The following is a 23,875-nucleotide window of genomic DNA, read 5'->3' as shown; positions in this document are numbered from 1 at the left end:
TGGATCGTGGTTTTTCCCACAGCACACGGTGTCAGTAAACACACCTGGGCTGACACGCTGCAGCGCCCTCTTGTGGTGTTATTTTATCAGCACAGAAATAAAAACGACATTTTCTCCAGTTTTATGTTTAGATGTCGGATCTTTATACCTCTCGTGCAGCCGGTTTCCCGCCCTGACGCTTCAAATCTAAAACGGATCAATAAAATGCATCAATGTTTAACCGTTTGTAGCCACGTGATTTTACCTTCAGGAATCTGACTCTAAAAATATAAAATACCAAAACATTTATAAATAATTTCAATAAAACATGTTTTTGGATCCAAGCTGGTGGTTTTCTAGTTCAGGGACTGCACAGACACCACAGGGTAACGATAAAAACATTTTTATTTGTGTGATAACTTTACTGCAAACATCGGCAGGTGATTTATAGTTTTTAAAACAATAAAAGATATCAAAATGTTATTTTAGCTGTACACATGAGAGTCTGTAGGGATGTACAAATGTTAAATACAGCATGAGACATGTTTTCTGTGTCACTTCAGGAAAAATGTCCAAACACTGGACGGGTTTTACAGAAGCTGTAAGGGGAAAACGTACGAACAGTCCCTACTAATGACATCATTAGAAATTGACAAGCAGGTTCAAACTGCTTCAGACAGGAAGCTGCATTTTATCATCGCTGGCAGTAAACTGCTGCACTTAATCTTCCAGGAATTTGGCCTGGAGTTCATTTTCTGCCCCAAAGAAGATTCGTCTCTTCTTTTACATGTAGACTTAAAAAAAACAACAACTTTAAGGCAACAGCCGTACGACACACGGGTCGCCTGCTCGACCCGCTGAACCTGCACCGAATCACCTTACAGCTCCAGAAAAATCCTCAACCAGATTAAATTCAATGATGTTTATCCATCAAGCAAAACTTTACACTTTACTATTGAAGTCCATCATTCATATTTATATAACAGCGATTCCATCCCTGTAATTATTCGCCTAACAAGACCTGGACCGTTGGATGGATGATTGGACAGGCTGAAGAAAGGAGGCAGGAAGACCCTGAACCTGAACCGAGCTCAGCTAAAAGACTGAAAACACTCAAAACACCAATAAAGAGACTTAAAGTAGAAGCTAAAAATTACAACAAAGACAAAAAAAATGATGACAAATATGGAAAAATCCAAAGAAAAAAATATGAAAATAACGAGAAACTGAATAAACGTGACTAAATATTTCAACAAGGGTATTGATAATGACAAAAACATTAAAAAAAGATGACCACACACAAAAAAACAGACTGAAATCACAAAGAGACAAAAATATGCAAAAAAACCATCAGAGAAACCAAAACCAATCACAGAGAGACTGAGAGCGAGACACCAAAATGAAACGTCCAGAAAGGTTAAAAATCTTTGGTCATTCGTGTTCTGTGATGTTCTGGGCGGTGCTCCTTCTAACAATGACTTTCAGTATTGATTATTCTGCCAGTTATTTTCTCACTTAATCACTTTTCTTTAAAAACATCACTCAATGAGAATTACCAAGAAAGATCTCGAGTCGAACCTGACGCTGTAAGTGCACTCGTACTAACAGTAACGAGAGTAACAGTGTGGCAACGAGTCTGACTGCATCTGAGACCAAAAGCAGCAACTTCAGGTGTTTAAAGCAGTAAAATGAGGTTCGTGCAGAAAATAAGAGAATAAACCCTGAGCGTGACTGCAGGACGTCTGAAGACTGAACATATAAACAACTAAACTCCAGGTTGTGATCTGACCTGATGATGTACTGAACAAAAGCATTTAGCACTGAATGCCACAAAGAAAGCACCAGCAGCAACAGGAAATAACCAGGTTGGTAAACAGGAAGTAGATGTAGGGCACACACACACACACACAGTGGGTGGATTATAGCAGATTAGAGAAAGAGGTATAATTCATACTGATTCATGGTTAAAATAACTAACATGCATAACAAAGTTTATCTGCGGATATATGGAAACTTTTCTAGTGAAAATCCATCAACATGTTTAACTGAACCGACACCTGCGACGGCTTTGGGGCCACTTATCTTAAAAGTTTGGCTCCCTGTGATTTGGAGGTGAATCCTGTCAAAAATAAGCTGAGCTTTGATCATTTATCATAAAACTGAGATTCTTAAGTAAACATACAAAACAAAAATGGTTATATGGGTCGTGGGATTAAATATCGATACCGTGCTGCCTACAGGATGGAACATGCAGAGGGATATTTGGAGGTAAACACTTTGTTCTCCCGCCCGTAGACGAAGAAGCTGTAGTCTTTCCCGCTGTAGGTGTAATAGGCATGAGTGAGGGGCACCAGCTCGATGCTCTGACGCTGAGGAGGGAGATCGGACGCTCAGAGTCGACACAGAGCAACAAACCTCAAAGAAGGTGTCTGAGATCGGCCGAGAGGGCCGCGTGCGCGTATCTGTACCTGCTGCAGGATGCGGCTGGTGGCGGTGAAGCGCTCGAGGTGTTCGTTAATCAGTTTTGTTGAAACCTCACAGATCTCCTGATCCGGGAAACCCTGGATAGGATACACCTGGCAGCAGCAGGAAGTCTGTATTATTATAAATGCATTCATATAGTTCATATTCATCCACACGCTGACCAAACATCCAGGTGTGTGGTTGCACTCTCTCCCACAGCAGGACAGAGGAAGCAGCCGGTGTGGATCCAACACACAAATGAAAGAAAGAAAAATAAATGTGTTACCAGCAAACTCTCATCGACGAAGAAAGCGTCTCCCGACACCTTCTCGAACTTCCTGTCAGGAAAGTCGGGCTGGCGGTCGGGAATGAACTCACTGACGTTGTTCTTCCTACACATTTAAAAAATAAACACAAACGGCTGAAGCAGTGATGTCATACGGAGGGCCGTGGGAACATTTTGAGTGATTTTGATACCACGTCACTGTGAGCTGGATGAAATGCAGCAGGTTTTGGCTGCCGAGACAAACGGAGCAGGTCTTGTAGCCGTGGCTGTGGCAGCTCAAACACCTTCAGGAGCGAGAGACCGACAGCAGAGTCAGAGACAGCGTGAAAAACAAAGAGAGCAGAGCTGCAACGGCTGCCTGCAGGCTCCGTGCAGCTCCATCTGTGTGCTCTCCCTGCTCCCGATTCATCATGTCAACTTCATTTAGGGAGGACGATGAAATCACAGGGAGGTCAGACTGTTTGGGTTTGGCCAAAAATCTGTGAACAGGCTTGTTGCATGATCAAGCACCAGGAGGTTCTCCTTCAGACGCCTCGAGATGGTGGACTTTCTTTGGTCCTGTATCCTGCAGGCTCATCCACGGATGCTGCATCGTAGCCACAAACATGACCCTCACCATCCCTTCCCCTCTCTCTCTCAGTTTGTGTCAAAGGCACAGTACACCCTCGGGGAGGCGTGGCCTCCAACGGCCTCCTGACTGCCACACCTCCCATGTATGTTACAGTTATCCCTCCACTGGAGTCCTCAGTTCCTGCTGGACATCTTTCTGTATCAACACTCACTTCCTGCCTGCTCTTCATCATCATCATGTCTCCCCTCAGTCCAGGGAAAGCAGCTCAGACTTTTACAGGTTGACACGAAATCGTGCCTCCGATAAGCAGAGACGTGTGTCACAGCACAAAGTGCTTTTGTTAGCTGTCCCTGATCATCTGCACATTTTAGTGAGAAAGAGGCAGAAAAGCAGCAGACTGGGCTCTCACCTCTTTCGACCTCTGCCATGACAGGAAGTGCAGTGCTTGTTCCTGATACGACCGCGGCCGTGGCAGAACGTGCAGCGCTTCTGCAGAACGAGAAGAACAGATTAAAAAGATTCATATTCACTGCAAACTATGTTTGATCATTTTAAACTATGATGGATGTGTCTGAACATTCAGAGTTTCTGTTTTATCTTAAGCAGAGATGAACAAACAGAAAATAAGTGCGATAAAAATCAACAACCAGCAGATATTTTTCATGTGTCATAATTCGCAGTTAAAGCTGGAAGCGAATCGTGAACGTTCTCCCATTTCTACTTGTTCTGTTAATTTAATAAAATATGAAACGCTTTAAAAGCCGGACCTGGCCTCGGCCGAAGCAGGCGGTGCAGCGAGTTCTCCCGCAGCCTTTGCACTTGTGACACACCTGGAACACAAATTTGTGTTACTGTGATAAAACAGCAGCTCAGGAAGCTGAAAAAAGACTAAGAGGCGCAGAGCCGCACCTTCACGAACGACGAGTGCGGCACTCGGATCTTCTCCACCTTGTCGGTGTATCTCTGAGGCAGCGACACCGGGATGTCCCACGGCGCGGGGCTCATACCGTACTGAGGACCGTCCACCGTCTGACCTGTTTCACACCAGGACAACATAACTGATGAAGAGTTATCCCGCCTCGTGTGACCGACCGCTCCTCACCCTCAGCCGATTGATCCTGTGTCACCACATTTCTCCACTTTAGATTTTAATCATCAAGTTTGAGCTTTTCTGATGTGTTTTCCCCCCGAATCAATACTTCTGACAGATACAACAGGAGGTGAAACAACAAGATGAAATGATAACAAACTGAAAGTTTTCAGGTTTCTGCTGCTTTCCCACCTCGAGAACTTTTCCCAGGAACTAAGAACCGTTAGAGGAACTCTGTCTGCTTCCAGCACAGGAATCAGGATCGGGAAATTACTCCACCACCTTAAAAAAATCCCTGCATGTAAGAGGAACTGCCTTTAAACAGGAAGAACAGGAACTATAAAGAAACTTGGATTAGGTGAGTAGTCAGCTGCTGCATTACCACCACCTACTGGACTCCAGCAGTTAGTTATACAGCCAGCAGTCGCAGGGTTTCTGCATTTCGCTGGTCTCTTGCCTTTGTATCGTGACAGACGTGGATCTAATCCTGTTGTTCATGCAGGAAACACATCATGTGAGGAATTGTTTTTACCGTTGTAGGGCTCAAACTGCCAGGCGCTGGCTCTGGTCTCGGTGTAGGTCTCCAGTCGATACTGCAGAAAGAAAAGGAGGCAGACTGGAAACACTGGCAGCACTTTGGATTCAAAACCAAGTAAACTGGGTTTTAAAGAGAAACTTAAAAAGCTTTAAAATCATGTTTGCTGTGAGCTGTTAAAGCTGCCGTGGATCCTGGACAAGCTTTGCTTCCTTACATCAAACTCCGTTAAAGTTGAACAGCACCGACTCATTTAACATGGAGCTTTGGTGTTGTTCTTTATTTCCTGTTTCAGAGGCGGACGTTCAATGATCAAAGTTTCTGATAATGAGGCTGGTTTCTGTGCAGGCACTCTCTGTGAGCCAAAAGCTCAGAGCCAGGAGTTTTTTCTACCCCTGGCTCTGTATGATGTCATCCTAATATGGTCATGTTATCTTAGGTGTACAGCTCCAACCACCTGCTGTTTAAACCTTCTGTTTATGGCAGCCAGCCAATCAGGAGTTGTCTTAAACAGGGAGGAGCTAAAGCAGCTTGTTTCACACAGAAGAGGACCTCAGGGTTCATGCAAAGCTGCTCTAAGCTGAGCAAATAATAAAAACATGAACCTGGAACTGAGCAGAATAGCTCCTCTTTAACTTCCTAGGACCTGGCGTCCACATATGTGGACATCACATTTTGGGTTGTTTAGACCAAAATATTCAGTTTTGCTCTACAAGGGCCTGATGTGCACTTACGAGGATGTTGTACTGTCACTGTTCTATTGAAATTTAAAGCGAATGTCCTCATATGTGGATCCCATTTTTCTCAGAAACAAAAATCAGGTAAAAAAAATAAATCACGTAATTCTTTGCTTTTACATTCATCAGGTTCCAATCAGCCCAAAGAACAAAGCGAAATTAAAAGTGCCATGAAAGAGTTCAGGTCTCAGGAGATTAAACAGAAATGCATTAGGACAGCCATCCCCAACCACCGGGCCACAGGCCGGTACCGAGCTGTGAGAGATAACAGGTGTTATGGTTTTCAGGGTTTTTATCGTTAACTCGGTTTCCCTGGGTCTTTCCCCGTGTTGTAGTTGTGTGTCTTATTTTGAAAGAAATGTTTACACGTTACCATAGCAACCAGAGAGCATTAAGGGGCAGAGAGGCAGACGTTACTCTCAGTGTTGTTGGTGCATTTCAGGAGGACGCTGCTAATAAAGTTACACAATTACACAGTGAACTCATGTTTATTGTTATATTTACAAAATGCCACAGTTTTTGTCTCGGTCCTATCATTTTATTTTGTTGTATTTATCTGCAAAACCTTAAAGGCCGGTCCATGTCTGACATTAAATCGGTCCGTGGGGACCACTGCATTAGGATACTCTCCCACTATGACAGCTGAGATAACCTCCAGTCGCCCCCAGCAACCATGGATGCATGCATGGATGGATGGATGGATGGATGGATGGATGGGTGGGTGGGTGGGTGGATGGATGGATGGATGGATGCATGGATGGATGCATGGATGGGTGGGTGGATGTTACACCTGAGGTCTAAAATTGTCAAGTAGCTCTTTTACAGAAAAGTTGAGAGCCATCTTCACCACCATGTCTTAAGTATATTAAATGTTTATTATGTTATTTTATGATCATTTTTATTGCATTACTGGCAGACGCTCTTGTATTATTTACACTTATTAGATTTCTACACTCCTCCACCCTTATACTGATATCTAATTACTGAAACACGTGTGGGAGGAGGCACTTAAACTGCTAATTCCAGGAGGTTAACACACGCCATCAGTCACATCTGAACTCTGTTTTTGCTCTGTTGTTCAATTTAATTGAGTCTTATTTCTAAAGCTCCACATCCCAACACAAATCAAAGCCAGACTTTGTTATTCCCCCTTGTTATCAGATGTACCATTTTCATTTCTCTATGGTCAATGATTCATTCTTAAAGGCATCGTTGTTGTTAAACTGTTTTAATGAGTGAAGTTAAAATCATTAGCAGTTTTCTTGCAGATGTCATGTTGGTGTGAGTTAGTTTTGGGAAACATAAAGCCACAGGTATGAGACCTACCCTGTACACTGTGATGGGCTGCAGATCTTTGAAGGTGAGGTTCCTGGCAGGTTTGGAGCTGTAATTCCATTTGGATTCCACAAATTTGAGCAGAGCATCTCTGGCTACATCCTCTGACACCGAAGGGACCCTGGAGAAAAATATCTTTCATCCCACCGGGCCTTCATTTGTTTGTCGAGCGACTATTTTGGCTGAGATAAAGCAAAGAATCATCTGCAAAGCCTTTAATAAAAAGATGACCTGCAGGAGTTACCTGACGTCGGGCACTGATGTGCTTCTGTTTTGTTCAGGTTGGGGATTGTAGGCAGGGGGCGGTGGGTACAGCGGGTTATCGTCATCTGGACAAACGCATGAACAGAAACACAAAAACAAAGGCAATGAAGGTGGTGTTGGTGTACAGAAACCTCAGAGTAGAACAGAAGGCTCACCTCCTCCTTTGAGGCCCTGATATCCATGAATATCATCCAGCCAGCCAGGAGGTGGCGCTGATGGTCCCTCCTCTGGTATGTTTGGATCGAATGTACCTGAAAAGATGGGAAGAAAAGATTGTTTCTGTGGTAAAGTCACAGTTTGAGTAGAAATCATGGAAAAATCAGGTCTGAAAAGTGTCATAAACCTGCATTTTTATTTTTATTTATTTTTTTTTTTTTTTTGCCTGTCCCGTTTGGCTCTTTTGCATCAGAATTGTTGTCTAAAGGCAAAGAAAGATGCCCAACGGATTTACTTTACCAAACTGACCATCCCAGCCTTGCCGTAATGGTCCATTTGATTCACCTTTTATTGTTTATTTTATTTTCACTTACTGAATACGGGACAGACTTGACTGGGGGAAAGAAGGGGAGAAAGAAAGAGGGAAAGAGAAACAGCTGAGAAGAGGGACGAGGGAGAAGGGCAAAAGACAAAAACCAACAGAACGGGCAGAGAAAAAAAATGCATATATCAATCACCTGGATCACCTGCTGAGAAAGAAAAAAGAAAACAAGCAGAAGAGAACAAGAGTAATAGAATAAACAGCATCACAATGATATATGGGAATATGACAGTAAATACTAAATGTTAAACATTATTGTGCAGCACATAAGATCAACAGAACACAGTGTGCTTTGAGGTAGGAGCCAAAAAGGGTGTAGTTTGTGGGTGTGATCACCCGTGTGTACACCTGTGAGCATGGACGCGCTTGTTTTTTGTTTTTTAAAAGGTTCCTTCATGTAATAATCTGCTAGAGGGTGTGGGGGGGCCACAGCCCCGTCCTCCAGGGCATGAAGCAGGTATGGAGGAGATCAAAACTCCAGACATCCAGAGGCCCCCAGAACACAAGAGACCAAGGAAGACCAACAGAGGGGCAGCTGCGCCACTGTCCCAGAAAGAGCTGAGGAGAGTCCCAGATGAGGGCTCACTCAGCAGCCGCGGAGCAGAAGCCAGGGGGAGTTGCAGTGACGCACTCGTGAGCTCCGCCGGCAGCCAGCCGTGGCTGAGTGACCGAGCCCCAGGCCGAGAGGCCGGGGGCACCCCACCTCCGAAGTGGCCCGAGCGAGCCCCAGGCTCCAGGCCCCGATAAGCGGCCGCCAAGGAGTGAGCCGGTGTGTACCTGGACGCCCATCCCCGGACACAAAGAACCACCAACGCACCGATGTCTGAGGGGGTCTGCCACTGGCAGGGGAAGTGGTGGTAGGGGGAGATAGGCCTCCAAACCTTGGAGGGCCTGAGATGTCCCCAGAGAGGTGGCGCCTGACACCCAACCTGACATATAGACACAGACATACAGGCACACACAGACACAAACATCCATTCCCACCCTCATGCTCTCATATGCACTTACTCCACACTCAACCAACGTGGAGACAGACATAAAGAGACGCTGTACACACGATCACACTCCCCAAGCGTACTCTACAAACCGGGTCTAGGTGCCCCCGCCCCTGCATTTTTTCTAATGGCCAGCAGGGGGCGACTCCTCTGTTGCCATTTTGATACCACATGATATGTCGCATGCCCCACAACGTCAGAGCATGCTCTTAATGAGACGATGGATGGTGTCCTTGCACACCACAAGTGCCAGAAGAGTTCTGTTTCTACTGTGTTCTACTGTTCTCTAGCATGGGACTGATGGTATCAAGTGTTTATTCACCAGGAGCTGCCTGCAGCATTGTTGGTCACAAGCAGGAAGCCAGGACCCAGTGCAGCAGCGTGGCCTCGTACAGTGGCCTGTACGAGGCCTGGCCTGTAGACGTCCCTCCATGGATATGCTAACCACCAAACCGCTCGTGCTGAGCGATGTTACAGGCAGCATAACATTCTCCACGGCTTCTCTAAAGCATTTCACGTCTGTCACCTGTGCTCTGGGTGAAGCTGCTCTCATCTCTGAGAAGCACAGTGGCAGACCTGCTAATTCTGGTATTCTATGGCAAAGGCCATTGGGCTCCACAGTGGTGGGCAGCGAGCACAGGGCCTGCTAGAGGACATGAGGCCCTCATGAAGGCTGTTACTGATTCACCCCAGCAGCCTGCTGCAGGTCGTTTTATAGCTCTTGCAGTGTTCATCCTGCTGATGGGTTGAAGGCCTTCTACAACCCCGCCCAGCTCTCCCAGAGTTACTGCCTGTCTCCTGAAAGTCCCGTGGTGGTGATGTTTGAGTTGGGAGGTTTTATGCCAGACATAAATTCTGGTGCCAGTTTACTTCTCTGCTTTGGTGTCTTCAGGTTCTTGATAATTGTGCTCTAACCTGATTAGTCTCACCTGTGTTGTTCTAGTCACACCTGTTTCCAAGCAGTCAGTGAGTTCCTCAAGTGTACGTAGATCGTCAGGGATTGTTTCGGTACACTTCTATTTAAGCCTTTAGAGTTTGCTTCACTGACTGATCACCTGTTAATGATCTAAGCCTGTTTTTGGATTAAAGCTCTGGACTGTGGAGCGCTCGAGTAAAAATAAGCAACATGCTGCGAGGGAGTGGCCAGTGTTTCTGTCCGCGTGGCAGGAAAGGAGGATGCATTCTTTAGCAGAGGCTGTCAGGAAACTGGTCCAGCCTCAGGAAACAGCTCACACGAGCATTATTAAATATCACTATAAATATTTACACACCAACTCATTATTCCACTGCCAGTACATCAGATGGATGCACTTCTACGGTTTTACAGCACGAGTGTGCACACTGGTGCACTTCTGTCTTTGCAGTCACATTCCTGTTAGAGGCCAGTCTATCACAAACAATTAAAACATTAGAGCGATGCAGTGTTGGGGGAGATTGGCTTCAGGTACCAGTGAGACAGGAAATACTATTCAGAAAGTTCTCTTTGTGAAAGTTCAGGATAAAGAAAGGCTTAAAAATCCTTCACAGAAGTTTATAGGATGGGGTTTCATAATTGTGGGAGCTTAGACCAGCTCCCAACAAATGTGATGGTAAAATCCTCCACAGAACTCCAGCAGACATCTCAATGATACAGGCTGGACTGACCGGCTCCACCAAATCAGATTAAAGATCAATCAGTGTCTGAACTGTTTCAAAGACACGAGGATGGAGGCGCACACCTCCTGAGCTGTCTGTTTAAAGCAGTGTCACTTACATCATTTATTACAGTCTGCTGCTGCTTTTAAAATAGATTTTAATTGAAATAGAAAATAAATGTCATAATTCAGATTTTTGTATTGCTCACACCCACAAATGATCCCAGAAAGTTTATTCTGTTCATCTGTTCGTAGAGCCATCGGTGGGAGAACGTGACGAAACGGTCCTGCTAATACATTAAAACTCAAATTTCAGCTGACAGGAAGGAGGACAAAGGCAACGAGGAAGCACAACGTGGAAAACTAATTATTGGGAATATTCCTTCCTTCCCCAAAACATATTGTGAAGTTAGAATAGTCGATAACACAGCAACTCCTCGTGGTCCTTTTCCCTGAGGAAACGTACAGAACTTACAAGCTGAGCTCTGTATTATGAAGTGCTACCAAAAACAGAAGAAAATGTAGAAACAGCTACAAAATCTGTGACTCTGCAGTGATGCTGCAGCTTCACAGAGCAGGTCAGTGAGCCTGCAAAGGCTTTGTGTTGGAGGGCTTCAGTTTAAATCCAGTGAATCTGGAAACGTTTAACAGACTGGGATAATGGGGAAACTGGACACAGGTGTGAAATTGAATAATTGAATAATCAGGCCCCATCTTATCTTAATGGCCTTGTAGTACCATATCACCCTATCAGAGCACTTGGCTCTCGCTCTGCAGGCCTACTTGTTGTTCCTAGAGTATTTAAAAGTAGAATGGGAGGCAGAGCCTTCAGTTTTCAGGCCCCTCTTCTGTGGAACCAGCTTCCAGTTTGGATTCAGGAGACAGACACTATCTCTACTTTCAAGATCAGGCTTCAAACTTTCCTTTTTGCTAAAGCATATAGTTAGGGCTGGACCAGGTGACCCTGAATCCTCCCTTACCCATATGGAAAAGATATATTTATAAATCTTATAAAGTTTGTATCTGTCTTGTGTGAAACTTGTATGAAAAGCATACAAGAGTGAAAACAGATATAAGATCCCTTGAAAAATTATATAATGAAACTTGTATGTTTTGGATACTTACTAAAACAATGTATGAAAGTAATGAGAAAGTGGCCACTTTCATGAGTAAATCATGTAAGTTTTTACAATTTCTTTTCCATATGGGTAGTTATGCTGCAATAGACGTAGGCTGGATTCCCATGATGCACTGGGTGTTTCTTCTTCACTCCTTTTTTCACTCTGTATGTAATCATTAGTTATTATTACTCTCTGGCTCTCTTCCTGTCTGAACCTTGTGTTCAGACTGCTGCCTGCATCTGTCTCATGTGTAGTCGTGGTTTTTCTCACTATAGAAATCGAATTGTACCAAAAACATCTGAATAACAGAGTTTAGCTGCTTCGGCCCATGAAACGACTGAAACGACTGAGACGCAGCTGTGCCATTTCAACACACAGCTGTGCACATCAGCATTATCTAACAGAAACAAAGGGGCTGATGGGAATAAGTCTCCCTCCTACAGTTTAAGCAAGTTAGGACAAACTAGCAGCTTCACTATGAACACCATCTGAACACAGCCTGGTTTTCTAATCTTTTCCTGGCTTTGAACGGATCACTTTAATTTCTGTCAACACACCGACTCGGGACATCTAGTGATTCCCTTCAGTGTTTGTCTTCACTCTACACAGTTCCTCAGTATCAGTAACCTAAACAGTGCATAAAGCCTCAGGTAGAATCAACTCTGATTCAAAAACAGGTCTCTCTGAATAAACCGTCTCATTTGAACTCAGCACAGAAAACTCTGATTTATTCTCATCAGAAATACATTTGTGCCCTTATTACTGACCTGACAGCTGTGACTATTAAACAGATTCATGCACATTAGGATATGTGAACTGCACGCTCAGCTAAATGACGCCGCAAAATTAAGGCTCTCGGGCTAAATTTGGCCCACTTTATATTCTTAATTATGGCCACAGCTGTTGACTGTACAGTCACACATGCTGTGTGCAAGATATGGAGCCACAGACAGAGCACAGAGATGTGGAAGCGTCACAGCAGCACATCTCAGCTCAAAGTGATGGTTTCACTCTTACAGGTGAACCACACGATCACAGAGCTCATCCTTTTCCTGTCTAAATGTTTTAAAGTCTATCAAACCTTTTAGTCGACTGATTAAGGACTCATGTTGTACATAACACAACTTCATGACACATGCAAAGTTCATTAAATAATGCAGATCAGTAAACTATGAATGTGAATTCTCAGTTTTCTATTGATGGGGGCAGGGATAGCTCAGCAGGTAGAGCGGTCACCCCATGATCAGGAGGTCGGGGGTTTGAATCCCTACACACTGCTCCCCGCTGCGCCTTAGTGGCTGCCCACTGCTTCACTGAGTGAATGGGTCATATGCAGAGAGAGTAATTTTCCCAGGGGGGTCAATAAAGTATACATTATTATTATTGTAGTGATGCACGAGTATGTGCAAAATTTGTCTGTATTTAAAGTTTAAACGACTCGGAGGACATTCAAAAATCTCATCAATTAAAGTTGATCTACAGAGAATTACATTTTTATAGGACAACAATAAATCAGCAGAGACATAAACACAGACAAATCTATAAACACGGAGCCAATTAAACATCTGTTTTTCAGATTTACTGTTCACAGCTAAAGTTAGTTTTTATGTCCACGCTGGTATTTGGTAGTATAATAACCAATAATAACCCCCATGAGAAGCACAAATAGCATATTTTTACACAATAGATGCGATTAAACCACTTCCACGGCACCGTGCAGCCATTTAACATGTGCGTCATGATGTCGCCCGACACAAACACTTTGTCAGCAACCCAACAGCTCTGAGTGTTTTTCACGAGCTGGGTTTGCTTCCAGATAAAAATACAGAGGCAGCGAGCTCGTGGCGAGCGGTACACAATACCTCTGGCTGAGGGATAAAAATATCAGCGAGAAGGTGTTTCCCGCCACGAAAAGATCTGGGCTGAGATGGTCTCGGTGTGTGAGAACGCTCTCAGGGAGGGAGGATGGAGGGAGGGTGATGGAGGCATGAGAGAGAAAAATAAAAATAGAGTCAGAGAGGGGGAGAAGGAATGTGAAAACAAAGCCAACTTATTACTGAGGCTTTAGCTGGACAATGCATCCAAAGCCCCTTCGTCTCCTTTTCTTTCTCTGAAGCTCAGTTTCTAAAAGTCTGCTTTAACTCCAGATCATTTAATTTAATAGACAAATTTACTGTTGACTGGAGCTGCGATGGTTCCTCAGTTAGACCCTTAAAACAGAATTCATTAGCAGCATTTAAATAAATCATTCATTAAGCTCCTCTGATTTTCCCTACTGTCTGTCGTATACGGTTTAAACTGTTACAATGTTGCAGGCCTAAATAATGAGCTCTGGTAATGAACTCTTCAGAGGCGATAAATGCTTTACGCTCCACTTCCAAACGCTCCCAGTGTGACATCGTCCGTCAAAGACACACAGCTGGTCTCAGGGCGACGTTTAACAAACAGTCAATCTGTCTTTGGTGCAGAAACACACACAGAACCAAAAGTAAAGTTACTACATGCTTTATTTGGTGTTTTAATGATCATTTAAATGATCTGAAGCTCGTGTTTATCTTCAGCTATGTGAATACCACACTGCGCGTGCTCACCAGTTCGGCTTGGTTCATTAAAATTTGTTTAGGTTCGTAAATCTGATAAAGTGAAACTGGTTTTGGCAGACAGATGAACTCACTCAGAGTGAGATAAACACCGAGACGTAATCACTGCGCGTCTCGTGACACGGCGCCGCTCAGCGTGGCCTCCTCACACCATCCGACACCTCCCACACACAGATTGAAAGGCTCCATTATTACAGCTCGTTTAATGATGCCTGACCAAGGCTGTGACCAAAACCTTTTGCCTGGTCATATTTTACATGTTGTCACATTGAAGTAGCAGAATGTTAGCCAAACTAGAGACGCAAAACAAGCTTCAAAAACTTGGACGTTTTCTCCAGTTAAATGCCAAAAGCATTCAGTTACTATACTGGCTGTGCAACCTATGCCTTGTTGCCAGACTCCTGGGTAGGTAGGACGTCTTGATAACTGCAGGTCAATAAGCAGCAATAGAGACCATCTGCAACCATCTAACAAGAAAAAACACGTACTCCCCATCCGACTGAAAGTGGTTGCTGGAGGTTGACGTCGGTCACTGTGAAGTACACTGATAAAAAATCACTCGCATCCACTAAGAGACCAGTCAGTGCAAGGGAGGGTTCACCTTCAAAATAAAAGTTTGCCTTTCAAAGCATGTTGGCTACAGCAGCGGTCCCCAACCCCCGGGCCTCGGACCGGTACAGGTCCGTGAGGCGTTTGGTACCGGGCCGCGAGAGTTGAGGCTCAGGTGTGAAATGTATAGTTTTCAGGGTTTTTATCGGTTTTCAGCGTTATTTTGTTATCGTTTTTATCGTTAACTCGGTTTTCCTGGGTCTTTTCACGTGTGTTATGAATAAATTTTCTTTTTTTCGGTACCGGTACTAGTTTTATTTTGTTGTATTTATCCACAACACCTTAAAGGCCGGTCCGTGGAAATATTATCGGGCATAAACCGGTCCGTGGCGCAAAAAAGGTTGGAGACCGCTGGGCTACAGCACAGATGAAAAACCTTTATTTTGAAGGCTCACGTCAGGCTTTTACTATGGCTTGACTAGTAGTTATAACAAGGAGACCAGTTGGGGTCTACACCTCATCACGCCCACCCCTGCTATACATCAAGCTGCAGTCAACAGAAGGTTTCCCCTCATGCTGACCCTACCTTTCTGCTCAGCAACATCAGGTGTGGTGAACAGGTGTGTGCAACCATATTTATCATCTAAAACACACCCATGAGTCACGCCTCAAAACCATGCACCAATACAGAGTGTGCATCTAAACCAGGGGTCCCCGATCCCAGTCCACGAGGGCCGGTGCCCCTGCAGGTTTTAGATCTCACCCTGGGTCAGCACACCTGAATCACATGAGTGATTAGTTCATTACCAGGCCTCTGGAGAACTTCAAGACATGTTAAGAAGGTAATTTATCCATTGAAATCAGCTGTGGTGGAACAAGGACACATCTAAAACCTGCAGGGACACCGGCCCTCGTGGACCCCTGATCTAAACCAACCCTTGTAATCCAAAAACAAGAAAAACTCATATGGCTCCTACAGCTGTGTTGGGCCAACTGGTTACTAAGTACAGTAACTGATGAAGTACAGGTTATATAAATGGGATAACATTCTTCATAACGTACCGTAAACTTCTATCCAGATCAGTAGGAAAGTAATAAAAAAGATTCATTAGCATGAAAAACGGTGATAATTCATATGTAAAGAATGTGTGAGGACAATGTCAAAGCTCATGGCATCACATCCAATATGGCAGACAGGAATGTCCAAACCAAAGAGTCGCCCCCTGCTGGCCATTAGAGAGAAGGCAGGTCCCCGTGACCTTTGCTGCAGTCGTTGGTAGTCACGTAGGAGCAAGAAAAACAACACTTTTTCGATGGTTATAATAATGACAGATCTTTCTTTGTTTTTATGACCATCCTTACATGATTTTTAATTTTAAACCCTTTGATGAAAAGCAGTTTAGTTTCCTAATTTCCTGCATTTACTACATTTATTTTTGTATTTTAGAACTTTCACTTTTGATACTTTGTGTCTTTTTTAACAGTGTTATCATGGATGTATGGTTATGACCACGGGCCCTATACATATGATAACAGTGTCATACTCGTGCAAATAGTTTGATGGCACAACAACATGCGCCAGTAACATTTTATAGCTGCGACACACAGCAACATCAACATCTAATCCAAAACCTAATCTAAAGGTCCATGTGGTAATCTGACACAACAACCTGAAGTAATTAAAAATTAAAATATGACCATATTTATTTTTATTTATTTAATTCTTTAATTTGCCTGACTCCATCTGTCAGCCTGTCCATCATCACTGCGAACAAGAAGGGGCTCAGATCCTGATGTAATCCCAGACACCAAAACATCACAGGTTCACAGTGATGAGTGTTCTGAAACAGAAGTGGTGCTCCCACTGCTTTATGTATTCCAAGGAAGAGGGAGGAAGTTACAAACTGATCATACCACGCTGTTTTGTGCCCTTGGCGTTATCAGCACCTGTAAAGGGAGTTGTCTTCTCCAACTGGAGGCTGAAGTTCATCTAGTTTTAGAACCGTCCACAGAACAGTCTATTACCGTGTCACAACATATTCTAATTTAAAGCACTTAAATACTTTAAATTAGAATAACAGAAACTTTCTGTTTCTGCCCTCTCTCCTACATCTCCATACCTCTGCAGGTATGTTGTAAGGACCATCCACCCTTCCACTCTTCTTTTTCTTCATAGCTGCCCTCACTTCCTCCTTATTAATTCAGAGTTTTACTAACACTTCCAAATTTACTATCTTCCCTCCTGATTTTCTTCAACATGCTCAGTCTGTTATCACCCTCACCTGCTGCACATCCTTTCAAGCTCAATCATCTATCGAGCCAATAGATACGAGTCATTTATGGGAGGTTATGGGCTGTCCTTGGGCAGCATTGGACTGTCCGCATCCGTCATTGATGGAGGTAGTGTCAGAAATATGTGCTGCTTGAGCTGCTGATGGACCATCAGTCAGCTGGAGTGAAGCTGGTTGTTCAAACGAAAGCCGCTGTCAGCCATCCTGCTGTGTGTTCTTTTTATCTGAGATCTTTCTTCTCCCGTTGCTGGTTAACTCCACTGTCTCTCACTTCCCTGTTCTGCCCACTTATCAGCCAATCAGCACACAGTGTCATCCATGTCGAGCACCATGTGGTTGGGATTTTGGAGTACAGTAGGGGCGCACCTCTCTACAGACGGACACCAACGCTGCAGCAGAAAGGAAGCCTCTGGCTTTTCCACCTCTCTCCTCCCCAACACTCCCAGTGCTCCTGTTTACTTTTTTCCTGTCCCAGTAAAACTTTTACACGAATCAGACACGATGCATTGTTTTGTTTTGTAATTTGTTTTCTACTTTTATCGCGATAATACTGTAAGATTTGGATTATCGTGAGTTGTCCAAGTACATCTTCAAACCCTGATAATGAGCAGACTGGTGAGTGTGTGTAGTGTGCAGAGGTCCGGGTAATCATGAGCGTTTTGAGCTCTCAGCCTGCAGACGCTCCTGACAACTTTAAAGACCACAAAGAGCTGAAGAGGAGCAGAGCGCTGGAACAAAAGCAGCTCTCTGCTCCCTTTGAACATGCTCACCCACATCTTCTTCTTTCTCGTCCATTCCTCCGCTGCTCACGGTCGTTAAACGTGAATGAAGCGCCTAACGACAAGTCGCGCGCGGTCACGGTAACAATATACCACAACTTCCGGTTACAGTTTTCAAAGAGAAAAGCTTCTGTGTGGGATACAGTGTGTCACGTTTCCTGTGAGGTGTGCGCTCAGTGTGTGAACTACAGCCGGATTTATTAGAGGTGTTTCTTTTCATAATTTCAGTGTTTTTTATTCTGTTTTGACTTTTCTTTAAAGTCGGTTTAGTTTCAGTTAAATTTCATTGTTTCAGTTTAGTTTTTATTGTCTGAACTGTTTAGTTTTAGTTCCGTTTTATTGGCTCCAGTGTCACTTTTAAACTTTGTGGGTTTTATTGTATGGAGAGCATACGTCACAAAATCGTTTTTGGTTATAAAAATGTTTTCCACATCTATCTTTATTTAACTAGTTAGTTTTTTAATAATAGTGATCTGCTGTTTTATATAAAGGCATGAATAACAACACCAGTCAAATCTGTTGAAAATGCTTAAAGTGTTTGATGACTTTGCTCCAAAGGTCTCAAAAAGCCTTTTTAAAGTTCCTTTTCTCATTTTCTACTAAAACTCTCGTCCATCGCGTTCCTGTTGGTTTTACTTCTGTGAGCTTCCGGTCCAGTCTTGGCTGCTCAGGTCTCACTTTACGCTGTCATTTTGTAAACAGGGTGGCCGCGCCCACCAATGATATGCAAACCATTCAGAAATAAATAAATAAAATAGAATAAAAGAGTTTTCCAGAGTTTTCCAACTAGATTATACTTTTTTTGTTGAACTGCACGACATTTTACAGGGATATGAATATGTAGTTTTTACCACATTAAAAACTAAAGTGCAAGTTTTACTTTATTAATTAATACATTTTGAGCCCATGTTTATAAAGCGCTCTAAAATACTGTATATGCAGTATATATGATATAATATTTAATGTGTTTATTATCTTATTATTATTATCAGCTTATTATCATCTGCTGTTTAAACTTTACTAAATCTGACGCTCTGAGATTAAATTAATGAAAATAAGTGAGAAAAATATGAGTACAGTACAATTCTATAACCTATGTTTCTCCTTTTTTGTTTTTTTGTTTTTTAGCACTGAACTACAGTACGGTAACAATTATTTAATTAATTAGAAATAAATCAGTAACATGTCTCTCACACAGGACATTTCTGCACTGCGAATGCGTTTAGTTTCGTTAGTTTATTATCACAGTTATTCTGTTGTTTTATTGTATTATGATTTTGAATTAGAGGCTTTATCTTGTCTGTATTTCTTAACCAGAGTCATCAGAACCGCGTGACTTTACGGTTTTATCTAACCTGGGATGCCCCGGTACTTTGAAATCACATGCTATGTTTTTAACCGAAGTGACTAAACAGTGTGATTTTTTTATGGTATCGATGCAGACCGTCCCACTTTTTAAATGTTATTTTTATATGACAAAGAAAAACAAGGGCTTAAAAATGGAATTTATCGAGGCGAAATGGAATAAAAGAGCCCGTGAAAAATATAGTTGAGAAATCCGACTCTTCGGTTTGGACAGTAAACGTAGCAGTTGCCCCGGAGGTTCTTCTTCTTCGCTTGCCGTCAACAAAACCGGAGTGCTGCCTGCTAGTTTGCAGAGCTTTGAGAGGGTTTTTTGGCACGAATTTCTCCACAAAAAAACGAAAATGGTAGGATAAGAGGACAGTTTGACAAGTATCTGGTGAAACTGTTCACATATTTGGCCATCATACTGTAATTTATCAGTTTTACAGGACGGAATTTAATAAATTGCTAACTGAAGCTAGTTTGCTTTTGCTAGTCGGGCGTTGTCGGTTTATTTTTAACCGTTTCTCCCTTTGTGTTACCTTTAAACGCGCTCGCTGGGAGATTATTTTAATTCTGTGTTTGTTGCGGTGTTAAACGATTTAAATCCGTTTATCAGCTCACATGAAATGACTAATCACTGTTGTCTCCGTCCCTCAGGCTGAAGTAGAAGAAACCCTGAAGAGGATTCAGGGCCAGAAAGGGGTTCAAGGAATCATCGTCGCCAATTCAGAGGGTGAGACGACAATGATGTCATTTCATCCCCTCTTTTAAAGACCTTTCCGCTCTTTGCGTGTTTCTTATTGTGACTGCCACCGTGTGTTTAGCAACTATAAGTCCTCCGGGGTCTGATCCAGAACTCAGGTTTAATAAACTCCGGGTTTGTTAAAACTGAGGCAAACTTTAGGTCTCTATCGGGAAAAATAAAACCTAACTTAAATTTATAGTCGGTTACCATGATAAGACACTGTTCCCTAATCGGTTACCATGGTAACAGACCGTGTGACCCTGTCCTAACCTGCTCCCTGCACGTGTTATCTCTGGCTCCTCCCCTCCCGTTACACCTGAAACAGCCGACTGACCCTGGATCGATCCAAATATTGATATATCGGTACCAGTGTCAGTATCAGATCGTGATACTTAGTTTCAGAGTGCTTCCTCAGAAAGTAGACATCCCTTTACAAACAGGGTCCTCCTGCTCCTCCTCTTCCTCCTCCTCTCTGTCTCATTGTGTTTTGTTGTTGTGCCGTCACATGACCCGTTTGTGCTGAGCAAACACATGTAGGCTGTAGAGATAAAAAGGAGCAATCTCACTGCCGTGTGTGGGAAGCCGATTCATGATCAGTTTATACAAACCCAAGAAAACAGAAGTGAACAGTGAAAGAAACAAAGTGAGGAGGAGGAAACTCCCTCACAGACCGAGACCCCCAGCATGGAGACAGAGGCCACTGGCAGAGACCTTTCTGGGACTGATTTTATCACACTGATGAGTAAAAGACTCAATTCAAACATTTAAATAATGTTCTCAGCACCTTGAAACATGGTGCACTGCTCTGTCCTGAATAAACTGCCTTCATATGTTAAAAGCAGCACAACCTAAAGTATGTTGATAATAATATCACAACGTCTGCAGACACTACAGTAATCATCACATAGAGTGCAAAATAAACCCGAGAAGCATCCTTAGTGCTGCAGCAGCATTCACTCATCTTCACGAATACTAAAAATAAACCTTCCACATATTGATTATTGTTTCACTACCTGATCAATAACAAGTTAAACAACATTTAGTTTATAAGGAAAACATAATTGTCATTCGTGGAAAACAATCCTTCGAGCTGTGACAATCCCATAAAAACCAGGAATGCTTGTTTCATACATGAACTTTCACATGCACGTTTTTCACTCTGTGAAATGACGTTATTATTGATGATGTGTTTGTTTTTGTCTGCTGGTTTTTATTCACCCCTGTTCCTTTAATTTACCACACTTACATTTTCCTTGGTACATAATAAAGCTGGAATCCCATCAAATTATGAATTTAAATACTTTACCTGTAACTTGACAGGACAAAATGTTACCGAAGACAAAAGTATTTTCCTTCTTCGTCCCATTTTTAATAAAAAAAAAATTTTTTTTGAGTAATTGAGATCTATTTTACTGTCACGCTTCAGTTTCAGCAGCAGAGAACCAGTAAAGTAAGGTGTGATGTGGTTACTGGGTCCACGTGTGAATGTCCATCTCATAAATGTTTTCCCTTCAGGAATCCCCATCAAGTCGACTCTGGACAACTCGAGCACGGTGCAGTACGCCGGGCTGATCCACCAGCTGGTGATGAAGGCCAGGAGCACCATCCGAGACATCGACCCCCAGAACGACCTCACCTTCATGCGCGTGCGCTCCAAGAAGAACGAGATCATGATCGCTCCAGGTGAGAGCATCTGCTGGGAATTACTGCTAAATGAATTCCATTCACCAAAAATGAAACGCTGTTATTCCAGTTAACCTGACTTATAAATGCTTCAAAAGGCTCAAACACGCTCCCATTAGCTGAGCTGAAGCCTAGCAGACAGCCACCATCTACCTGTCTGTCAAAGAGGCCACAGCCCTAATTTTGAGTCTTACTGGTGTCCAAATGGAAGTGTTATAAGAAAAATTCAGCCCCCGTTCAGCTGTTATAATCCACAGTTATCCATAGAAGTGGTTTTCGTATCGGGATGACTCAATGCTGGAGCCTCTGGTGGACGTGAGCTGCAATTTGTGGCTCTTCAGTGTCGGTTTCATCTTTCAGCCCTGCAGTCGCTGCTTTTGGGAAACAAGTTTCCTCCTCTGGGGGAAAGTCGGGCATTCAAATGATGCCTTTTATCTGTTTACATAACTTTCCATAAGAATTGTGTTTTGCCACCTGCCATGTGAACCAGAAATGGGCAGGATTTTTTTCTAAACTTCTCAAGTCCAGAGAGGTCGGCATCTGGCCGTGAAGATTATTTTACAGCTGCAGCAGCAGTTTAGTAAAACTCGAGATCAGCTGTTTTTATTAAAACTCTACATTTTAAAATATTAAAATGCCCATTATTCAGATTATTTCCTGGCTAAAAAGGCTGGATGTGAACATTTAAGATGCTTTTGTTCCTGAAGTCGTTTAATTTTTTTGCCTTTTTCTTAACAGATAAAGACTTTTTCCTCATCGTCATCCAGAATCCATCAGATTGAAGATGAAGGAGCTGACGTCTGGCTGTTCGCTCGCTTTATCACTCTCATCTAAACGGCCCAGTTTTTCTTTTTTTTTTTCATTAAATCAAAATTTGTGTTTAGCAGAAGCTTTTTCATGGGAAGTAAGGTTGTAAGGTCAGGATGTGTGATCCCGAGGACGGTCAGTCGGCCTGCAGAGGATTTTTGGGTTGTGTGTTTTTTCCATGTTTTAGCATTCCAGCTCCTCTGTGTGGGGGTGTGTGTGTGTGTGTGTGTGTGTGTGTGTGTGTGTGTGTGTGTGTGTGTGTGTGTGTGTGTTTACGTGCACGCGCGTCTCATGTCACCGTTTATTTCATGTGTAGCAAGCAGCCAGACGTGCACGCCAATACATGAGTAACCAGTGAAGTCACAGACACATGACTGGAGCAGAGCACGCTGGTCTGCAGGTCCAGTATACGAGGCAGAACGAAGGACGTGCTTTGTTTTATTTAGCTCACCTTAAAGGAAAACTGCAGATTGTTATTTATTGTTTTGATGGTTAAAATGTTAAGGAGCAGTATTTCACCTGTGAGCAGAGAGCGACACTACAAACACGTCCCTGCTCTTGCGTCAAGTTTGTTCATTTGTAACAATTAAGAAATACAACAATTGAAAACTGTCCTGTGTCTTTGTCTCGTTACTGGTTTTTGGGTTGTTTTTTTTTCTTGTTCAATAAGAGACTCGTGCATCTATCATCAGCTAAGAGTGCTTCATTTGAGTGTTTTGGTAAAAAGGAGGAAGCAGATAAAACTACTTGAAATATTATCCAGTTGCTTGGTTACACATTCAGGAGACAAAAAGAGGTCGACGTGTCACCTCAAGGAAAAACATCCAAAAACAACCCAGCAGAAAAACAGCAGCTGAATGATGCTTGGTGTTAGGGTTACAATGTAGGAGGGACACTAATTTTGAATCATTATTGAAAATAACAGGACATGAGTGCATGTGTAGAGTCAGCAATTACATCTGGTTTAAAAATGCTTTGATGTGCCTCAAAACAAGAGTTTAAAAAAAGCTTTTTTCAACCTCTGGAAGTTAAAAGTCTGCTGCTGTTGTTCTGCCAAAGATTTGATTTCAGGACTCTGAGGCCGTGTTTCAGTCTTCATGTCTGACAGATCACTGCAGAGAAGAACTGCAGAGTCAGCTGGTAGGTTTCAGCTGATGCGTTTGCTAAAAGCAATCATTTTCACATTTCACAGTCCTTTCATTTTTTTGTGCATCGCTTTAAAATCATCCTCAGCTACAAGATTCGTTTCTTACACACTGCTTTGTACACAGTACAAAGTAAAATATTTGCGTCTAAAATATAACGGAAGAAAAGTCAAAAGCAACATAATAGAAATATTTTGACTTCAACCATGACCTCAGTTCCAGAAAATCTGGGAAACTGTAAAATCCAATGATTTGCAGATCTAACAAACCCATTTTTTCTGTACAATAGAAGATAGAAAACATGTCATATGGTTTAACTGAAAAAATGTTCCGGGCCTTGTTCCTCACACACAAAGATTTCTCCAGATTCTCAGAATCTTT

At 42.9% G+C, this 23,875-nt stretch overlaps 2 protein-coding genes across 4 annotated transcripts; one reads left to right on the top strand and one right to left on the bottom strand.

Annotated features, from left to right (window-relative positions):
• Positions 1-366: 366 nt before the first annotated feature.
• On the bottom strand, positions 367-17,891 carry LOC309706242 (protein SSUH2 homolog). Of its 3 annotated transcripts, XM_082532585.1 has the most exons (12): positions 17,759-17,891; positions 7,416-7,511; positions 7,241-7,325; positions 6,988-7,117; positions 4,922-4,982; positions 4,209-4,333; positions 4,067-4,129; positions 3,709-3,788; positions 2,920-3,012; positions 2,729-2,834; positions 2,448-2,555; positions 367-2,348 (listed from the first exon to the last, which is right to left on the bottom strand). In XM_082532585.1, the coding sequence occupies exons 1-12, from the start codon at positions 17,781-17,783 to the stop codon at positions 2,214-2,216; spliced, it is 1,107 nt and encodes a 368-aa protein (XP_082388711.1). In that variant the 5' UTR covers positions 17,784-17,891; the 3' UTR covers positions 367-2,213. The 3 variants fall into 3 exon arrangements, with proteins under 3 accessions (XP_082388711.1, XP_082388712.1, XP_082388713.1); XM_082532586.1 differs by lacking the exon at positions 2,920-3,012; XM_082532587.1 differs by lacking the exons at positions 367-2,348; positions 2,448-2,555; positions 2,729-2,834 and adding an exon at positions 4,582-4,684 and having other exon boundaries at positions 2,841-3,012.
• Positions 17,892-19,345: 1,454 nt separating this feature from the next.
• Positions 19,346-22,961, top strand: dynlrb1 (dynein, light chain, roadblock-type 1). Its single transcript, XM_082534621.1, has 4 exons — positions 19,346-19,476; positions 19,772-19,847; positions 21,375-21,542; positions 22,281-22,961. The coding sequence occupies exons 1-4, from the start codon at positions 19,474-19,476 to the stop codon at positions 22,322-22,324; spliced, it is 291 nt and encodes a 96-aa protein (XP_082390747.1). The 5' UTR covers positions 19,346-19,473; the 3' UTR covers positions 22,325-22,961.
• The last annotated feature ends 914 nt before the right edge of the window (positions 22,962-23,875 follow it).

Source organism: Aulonocara stuartgranti (assembly GCF_965226115.1).
Source record: "Aulonocara stuartgranti genome assembly, chromosome: 5".
Classification (NCBI taxonomy): Eukaryota; Metazoa; Chordata; class Actinopteri; order Cichliformes; family Cichlidae; genus Aulonocara; species Aulonocara stuartgranti.
This window is presented reverse-complemented; position numbering and strand designations above follow the sequence as displayed.